At 35.3% G+C, this 8,762-nt stretch overlaps 1 protein-coding gene across 1 annotated transcript; it reads right to left on the bottom strand.

The window, feature by feature from the left end:
- Window positions 1–1,689: 1,689 nt before the first annotated feature.
- Window positions 1,690–4,534, bottom strand: mrps6 (mitochondrial ribosomal protein S6). The gene is made up of 2 exons (XM_067385425.1): window positions 4,038–4,534; window positions 1,690–1,902 (listed from the first exon to the last, which is right to left on the bottom strand). Exon 1 carries the CDS (start codon window positions 4,397–4,399, stop codon window positions 4,040–4,042), a length of 360 nt encoding a protein of 119 aa, XP_067241526.1. The 5' UTR covers window positions 4,400–4,534; the 3' UTR covers window positions 1,690–1,902; window positions 4,038–4,039.
- Window positions 4,535–8,762: the final 4,228 nt, after the last annotated feature.

Genomic DNA, 8,762 nt, shown 5'->3' with positions numbered 1-8,762 from the left:
CTGTCAGCTGACCGCGTGACTGGGGCGTGTCTATAGGGGACAAAAAATATCATTTGAATTGTGTATTTTTGTAGTATTTGTGACTTTTTTACAAAGTATTGATGTGATTTATGTCTTTCATATATTAATTACAATGGTTTAACATTAAAACAATGGTTTGATACTTTTGTATGATACCATTTTGTTGTTTCATGAATCGTTTTTGTGCTTAGTAATTGTTTAATGTTAGTTGAAAAGCCTAGAATAGGATTTTTATACCCATTATAGTGTCATAACGTGAGCAGCTATTGGTGCATATTGTCACAAAAGGCCGATGTGTGACAGATCAACTGTATTTTGATGTTACATTTAATTGCCATTTGCTATTGCTATTTCTGCAATTACAAAATCACCATGTTTTGTTGGACGTCTATTGTGGCCATGTACAGTACATGTAAATATCACTGTATACGACAATTTCAATTGTATATCACGGTGGTACCATATTACCTTCCAGCATTGTTCAAACATTTACATTTGTGTGAGTTTTTGCATCATTTAATAAGTTCACACACACACACACACACACATGTATATATATATATATATATATATATATATATATATATATATATAGTTCTGCTTGAAGGTAGATAATATCTTTATGAATGTAATAGAACTGACGTGGTTCATTCCTAAATTTACACTCAAATTGGTTATATTAGGTTTTCAACAATACTTCTACTGCGGTTTAAACTACTTTGTCCCAGATTTATGTATCATTCTTTCTTTTTTTTATCAAAAATTGTTTTGACTAGGAACAGCTGGTCCAAAAATAATTGCTACTATTATCAAATATAACCCCATGAATTACAAATCACATTTTTGACACATTTGGACCCAGTTTCACAGACTAAGCCAGGATTAGGCCTTAGTTCAATTACGACATTTAAGTAGCTTTTATAAATGTACCCTAAAAAGAAACATTACTGATGAGCATCTTGAGACAAAACAATGGCACTGACATATTTTAAGATATGGCAGTACAAGTTACTTTCAGTTAAAACAGCTCAAACATTCATTTTAGTCTGAGACTAGCTTAAGCCTTATCTGTGAAACCAGGGGTTGTAGTTGTAGTATGGTTGGAATAAGTTAACACCTATTTAATTTTAACCTATTGCTATAAGTGACTCAATAAGATTAAGACAATTTAAATTTATACAATTGGAAAACATCTTAAATGAAGAACCCATGACTATGAAAATATTGATGACATTAGTCAAGGGCAACTCTTTGTATAAGATAAAGAATGAATAAAGCCACTATACAAAAAAAACGAGATTAAGAAACAAAGTAGTTAGGGTTATGAACTGTTATGATAAGAGAGACTGAGAAAAAAAAGAACTTTGTATTGTTAATCGCAGCATCTTGTTTGATTTGCTTTTGAATTGATTAACATTTTAATTGAACACTTTTGTGTGTAAACTGGCATGTTTATTTTATATTCTCTACAAGGAAAAGATGATTTTTTTTTAGTCTTGCATACTTCTGTTAATGTACTAAGGTTAAATCACTTATGCTATAGCTTTCCTCTACACCACTTAAATGTATTTCTTTATTTGCATGCCCTTTTGTGGAAGAAAATGACTGCCATAGACAGAGATAAACAATTTCATATAATTTATTTCTGAGCATGTAGTTGAAGCAGATTCTGTCATACTAAAATTAAATACTCAAAAAAAAAAGTTGATCCTGCAAAAAGATAATATGTACAGAGTTCTTTACAGAAATACATATCACACATAATTAGCTGAAGTAAATGCACTTCTCCAAAACCAAAAAAAAGGATGCTGGCATTTACTAGCTTGTCTTGTTGCAAAAGTCCATTCACATAATCCAGCAGATGAGGTGACCGTCACCGTCCTATAGGGGAAAATGACAGGAATTTACTTGTGGTACATATGATCAACAACAGTCTTATTAAAAAATGAAAAGCAAAAGTGGGGGCTGTGACCCCAAAAACATTTGAACACTTTGGCATAGATTTCATTGTATATCAATGCAAGTGGCACCTGAAAATAATTATACTATGCTTGACCTTTTTTCAACACTAACTAGGGATGTAACGATACCCTCATATCACGATACTATATTATTGAGATACTCCATGACATATGGTAAAAGGTTAACAAAAAATATTCACGATTCTAAGACTGAAAATACAGAAAAATATGAACATGCTTACACCCTGTCATTGACTAGATATATTTAAAATACTGTAGGCCACTTTTCACTGGTAACAAGTCATTTGGCATTATCAGGACCCACAAATATTCCATTGCATTATTATACATTATATATAGTAATTATCAGGACCCACAAATATTCCATTGCATTATTATACATTATATATAGTAATTCAATGTAGAACTGTACGGAGCCCCGGACATGACATGCAGGGAAAAAAATAAAATAAATAGTAGGCTAAATCATGCGCACGATTTATTAATTCATTCCCTCGATTTACTAAAACGTGCACACAATTTACTATTTCGTTCCCTCAATTTACTAAAATGTGCGCACTATTTACTATTTAATTCCTTCAATTTACTAAAACATGCGCACAATTTACTATTTTGTTCTCTCAAATATACTAAAACGTGCGCACAATTTACTATTTCATTCCCTCAATTTACTAAAACGTGCGCACTATTTACTATTTAATTCCCTCAATTTACTAAAACGTGCGCACTATTTACTATTTAATTCCCTCAATTTACTAAAACGTGCGCACAATTTACTATTTCGTTCTCTCAATATACTAAAACGTGCGCACAATTTACTATTTCGTTCTCTCAATTTACTAAAACGTGCACACAATTTACTATTTAATTCCCTCAATTTACTAAAACGTGCGCACTATTTACTATTTAATTCCCTCAATTTACTAAAACGTGCGCACTATTTACTATTTAATTCCCTCAATTTACTAAAACGTGCGCACAATTTACCTTTTCATTTTCTCGATTTATAAAACGATGGAACAAAATAGTAAATCGTGTGCACGTTTTAGTAAATCGTGCACACAATTTAGTAAATCAAGAGAAGTATTAATAAGTTGTGCGCATGATTTAATTTTTTTTTTTTGCATGTCATGTGAGGGGCTCAGAGGAAATGACACTAAAACTTGAAAAATTTTCATTTTTTCCTCGCACAGTAATTTTAATTTTGGGTGAACTATAAACAATACATATTCCCCCAGTTTCACAGACAGGGTCTCAGACTAAAATACATGTTTGAGCTGTTTTAACTGTTTTGAGCTGTTTAGCAACTTGCATTGACATATCTTAAAATATGTCAGTGCTATTGTTTTGTCAAGATGCACACCAGTAATGTGTTTTTCTAGGGTATGTTTATAAAAGCTACTTAAATATCTTAACTGAACTAAGACCCTGCCTGTGAAACTGGGCTGTCACCATCCACAATACATATGGTTGCATTTTTGTATTGCGATATATTGTGACAATATATTGTTACACCCCTAACACTAACTTAATTTTTCTTTATCACTTTTGCAATGACTTGAAATAAAATCTAATTTTTAATGGAATATTGCAGTATTTATCATAAATGACTTATGTGTATACCTTTTTTTATCATTATTCAAGTGCCTCGTAATCAAAATAACTTCCCCTCCCATTTGCAACAACATCTCTTCTCTGATGACGCGTTTAATGGCGCGAGGGAGGGACAACCCGTCACTCACATGAGATTCGACCAATAGCAAACCACAACCATACAACTTAATTCCCAAATGGACAAAATCAAAATCGACTATGGAAAACTGCGTTTCTTGCCGTAAAATAAACTTAACTAGTGAAGAACTCAGCTCTCCTACAATCCACACAGGTGTCCTAGCGGAGGGGTTCATGACCTTAACTCCTTGATAATGTAGAAACACTAAACTTTTAACACTCTATTCATATTTTTATATTAGTTCCAATCTGAACAGAATATCTCGGAGTAAAAACAGATCAGGGAAACATGGATATTCTCACATTCAGCGGGATGTGGCACCCTTTGCTTTCTCATTTTGAAGGCCACAGCCCTGCGCCTCTGAAACCTCAGTGTCTTTCTTTAAAACTGTCGGTCGCAGCACGTCAACGTCTCGCTCGAGGTGATCCAGCAGCTCGCTGACGATATTCGGCGAGGCGTGGAAATCGATCGAGAAGTATCCACCGTGCGTGTGGCGACAGTTGTGTTTGGAGATCTTGTAGGGCAGCCTGCGTTCCCCGAGGTTCTCCAGACTCCGGACCACAGCGCCCCGCTCGAACAGAGTCTCCACCGTGCGCCGCAGGACAGCCGCGGTCTCCGGCCTCTGCATCGCCTTCAGGATCACACACAGCTCATACCGCGGCATCTTCCGGTGCTGTTTGAACGGAGGGACTAGAGAGTTTATCTAAAAAGATAAATGTCTCTCAGTGGAAATCTGTCTCAGAGCCTGCTCTGAAGTGCATGTGTGTGTCTTCTTCAAGGAGAAACTGTGGAACCACACGTGTAGGTTTGGTTGTAGTGCTCCACCTACAGCATCGGAGGATTATGCTCGGCTTTGAGTTTTGCATTCATTGTAGGACAGCATCTTTCTGGCTTGTGTGAATGTGGGAGTCTTGAGACAGTAGGACATGTTTTCCTGTAATGTAGAAAGTATTATTTTTAAACTGGCAGGACTTGGAGTTGAGGCTTTTTCTGATATATCTTTGTTTGGATACAGTGACAACAAGCATAAACTGATCCCAAGGCAGTTCTTCCGTTCTTGTATGATACAGGACTGTATATAAGAAATGAGTTCAAATTTTGACCTGTGGAGGGCAGTAATACGCTTTACAGCGTCTACAGTGCCGGAATTGTACAAGAAGAAGAAGAATCGGCTTTCAGACATTACACCTAAAAAAAAATGCAAATATATAAATAAAACCTTGGCTACTGCCCATGTGTGGGGCTTTATAGCAACTTTTAGATATTGAAGCCCCAAAAAAAGGCTAATTAAAAAATATATATAAATAAAAAATATAAAAATAATTTGCAATGTTGGAATCAATAAAGTGTTTAAATGTATAACATTTTTACAGACCAGGCATCTAAATGATCAACATCAACAATCTAGGCTACATGCTTTCTGATTATTATCTTAATCTTTTTTTTTTTTTTTAAGCAAGTGCAGCCTTAATATAATTATAAAAACCACATTCAGGTCGTAATATCAGGTTTAAATATTTTTATAAAGTAAATGTAAGAATAACCTTTTGGCTAATTTTAGTAATATTTCAAGAAGAACATTTATTGAAGCTACTTAGGTTTACTTGATTATCCGTGCATCATGTTAAAATGTGAGTATCAAACAAACATCGGGCTTTTGAGGAACATTATCTCTGTCATTGTATCACATTACAGGATATGTTTTCCTCCCACAATAAAACTACAGAGCTTTATTCATAAAACTAACATTTAAATATAATCTTACTTAGACTTATTATTAAGAATTGGCCTTATTTATTTATTTTTATTAAATGCTTGGTGGAATGAAAAAACAAAACAAAAAATAACAGTAACAACAATTGTCATCATTGTCATATAGCAATAAAACAATATGCCAGAGTCCAACAGTCTTTCAGTCCAGATTAAGTGTCAAGTCCTTAAACACAGCCACCGTTCTCATAGAAGATTCAACAGTCAAAATACACTTTCATCTCATGATTGAATCTTTAAAAAAAGAGGTTTGCACTTTGAAAATTTACATTTATGAATGTGATATTTGGCTAACAGAAAAATAAGGTTTATAAAATAAATATTTTTCTTTTCACATTCACATTTCTCTGAAATAAAAAGAACAGAGGGTATTAATATCATTCTTAAGTCTTATGAGAGAGCACTTATCTGGGTACAACCTATGAATTAAATTAAAGATTATTTCTCTTATTTTGTTAGTTATCAGATACTTGTGAGGTAATGTATGTCCAAACTTTTTTCCAGGGAATGTCACTTACAAGTCCATTCCAGTAAGAAACAAGACTCCTGAAATTTTTTTTTTTATTATTATTGTTTATTGATTTAGATGAAGAAAGGCACTGTTTATGTTTTACACAGATCCACTGAGTGACAAAAGGATGAAAAAGAAAACCCTTTAAAACGCAAAAGAACTCCTTGTGGCACTGCATCAGCCACAATCGCAAATTCTTTTGGAGTAACAGGAGTCCCACGCTTTACTAAGAACTCAGAATAACTACAAATTGAACCATTCTGATTGAAAAGTTATAAAGATACAAAAATAATTCAATTTTTAAACTATCGAAGAAAAGAGATTTATGTTTATACAGTAGGTCCTTATTATTCCAAATTATATGTGAGTGAGGTGTAAAATTGTGTTTAAAAATGAGGGACCAAGCTAATAACATTTGCCTACAAGCGTGTCGCCATCTTTTATTATTGTCTTTGAACTTCCGTTAGCTTTGTATATTTCTATGGCAACGCTGTCAAAGAATAGGGACTTTAAGCAACAGCTGTTGATGGAACGGCAACGACGACCGGAAGTAAACTGTCAACTGCCGTAGCTAAAGAACGCAAAAATCACTAATCAACAACAAAGAGGATGGCGTGGATCATTTAATCATTTGACATAGTAAACAATACATTACATGTAAATAAAAGCAAGAGAATGGTTGCTGTTGGCATTAAATGACATACAGATACAACTAAAATACCACATAACCATAGAACATAACATTTACTTATATAGTCTGTCACGTATTATCGACTACGGCAAATCGGCTACCCTGCCGTTGTAGACGGTTACAGTAGAACGTCAAGAAGTAGCAGTTAAATTTGCGCATGCGCAATGGAACGCCAGAATACCGTTGCCGTTGTATCAGCAGCTGCTGCTTAAAGTCCCTATTAGCTGGGCTGGTGAAGTGGATTTACTTGTTGTGGAGTTAATGGAGGTTATCATGAGCATTGTGCAGTTTAAAGAAGATGTCTTAACAAATGTCAGTTGACCGGGAAGATTTTAAAACAAGCAGCTCATTCATAAATACATAAGATCACTGTGGAAATACAAACCGGAAGACAACAGACCACGAGCGCTGAAAAGGGGCGGGGCTACTTAAAGGTTTAGTTCACCCAAAAATGAAAATTATGTCATTAATGACTCACCCTCATGTCGTTCCAAACCCGTAAGACCTCCGTTCATCTTCGGAACACAGTTTAAGATATTTTAGATTTAGTCCGAGAGCTTTCTGTGCCTCCATTGAAAATGTATGTACGGTAGACTGTCCATGTCCAGAAAGGTAATAAAAACATCATCAAAGTAGTCCATGGTGGGTTAGTTAGAAGTTTCTCAAGCATCTAAAATACATTTTGGTCCAAAAATAACAAAAACTATGACTTTATTCAGCATTTTCTTCTCTTCCGGGTCTTTTATGGCGGTTGGCATCCAGCTTATTGGTGCATTACCACCCCCTTCTGCTCCAGACAGTGACGCGATTAGGACATCCGCGACATGCACACCTACGCACCATTTAAAAAAAAAAATAGCAATACAAAAATACAAACAATGTAGAATAGCTTGAATACAGCGTGCGTCTCCCTCAGACTGTAAACGAAGCTCGGGCGCACTAGATAACACGTCATCAGCGTCACTGTCCAGAGCAGAAGGGGGCGGTAATTCACCAATAAGCTGGATGCCAACCGCCATAAAACAGGAAAGAAGAAGAAGCAGCGTCACTGCGGAGTGAAAGCGGATATATACAACAGACCCGGAAGAGAAGACAATTTTTGGACCAAAATATATTTTAGATGCTTCAAAACTTCTAACTAACCCACTGATGTCACATGGACTACTTTGATGATGTTTTTATTACCTTTCTGGACATGGACAGTATACCGTACATACATTTTAAATGGAGGGACAGAAAGCTCTCGGACTAAATCTAAAATACCTTAAACTGCGTTCCGAAGATGAACGGAGGTTTTACGGGTTTGGAACGACCTGAGGGTGAGTCATTAATGACATAATTTTCATTTTTTGGGTGAACTAACCCTTTAAAGGTTCTCTAAGCGATCCTGTATGGAGTAACTTCCTGTTGACGTTCTTAGTGTTGTCAAACAAAACAGAGGCTGGCTAGACCCTCCCTCCGCATCCTCCTCCCCTCCCATCCGTGCTTCCTGACACAGTCATGAACGCGCATTTAAAATCATTCTTGTCGGTTATTGGCTGGAGTATGTTTATTATGATTTGTTGTCCAGGCTGCACCAGTTTCTTTTTAACGCCGTTTTTGGAGCTTGTGGCGACTACAGAGACCGCGTTTTTTTTACAGTGTGTTCAGGGGACAGGCAGCTAGCGTAGAGTGAGGAGATGTTGTATGTGACAAAAAATGTTTTGGCCTAAAAACGCGTGACATCACTTAGAGCACCTTTAAGATATGAAATATAATTCAGTTACATTAGCCTACAAGCTATCAGAATTTCATCTTACTTTTTAGCCATATAAAAACTTTTTTTTGCAAGGTCATTAAAAAAAGAAAAAAAAAGATTTATGTTATTTCATATGTCGGGCTTTGACAACTATCCGTATATATATATATATATATATATATATAATACACAAATAAAATATATACAGACGTTTCTAAAAGTCGAAAATGTAAAAATCGTACATTTAGTATGACGCACTCATTGTGCGCCATTTTCAGCAGCCCACGTGATGTTGAAATAGCCATTCGCGCTCTTCC

This window comes from Chanodichthys erythropterus, chromosome 5 (genome assembly GCF_024489055.1).
Source record: "Chanodichthys erythropterus isolate Z2021 chromosome 5, ASM2448905v1, whole genome shotgun sequence".
Lineage (NCBI taxonomy): Eukaryota > Metazoa > Chordata > Actinopteri > Cypriniformes > Xenocyprididae > Chanodichthys > Chanodichthys erythropterus.
The sequence above is the reverse complement of the archived record's forward strand: the minus strand, read 5'-3'. Positions and strand labels throughout refer to the sequence as shown.

Coding starts and splice junctions, on each gene's coding strand:
- mrps6 (XM_067385425.1), bottom strand. CDS start 4,399: ATGCCGCGGTATGAGCTGTGTGTGATCCTGAAGGCGATGCAGAGGCCG.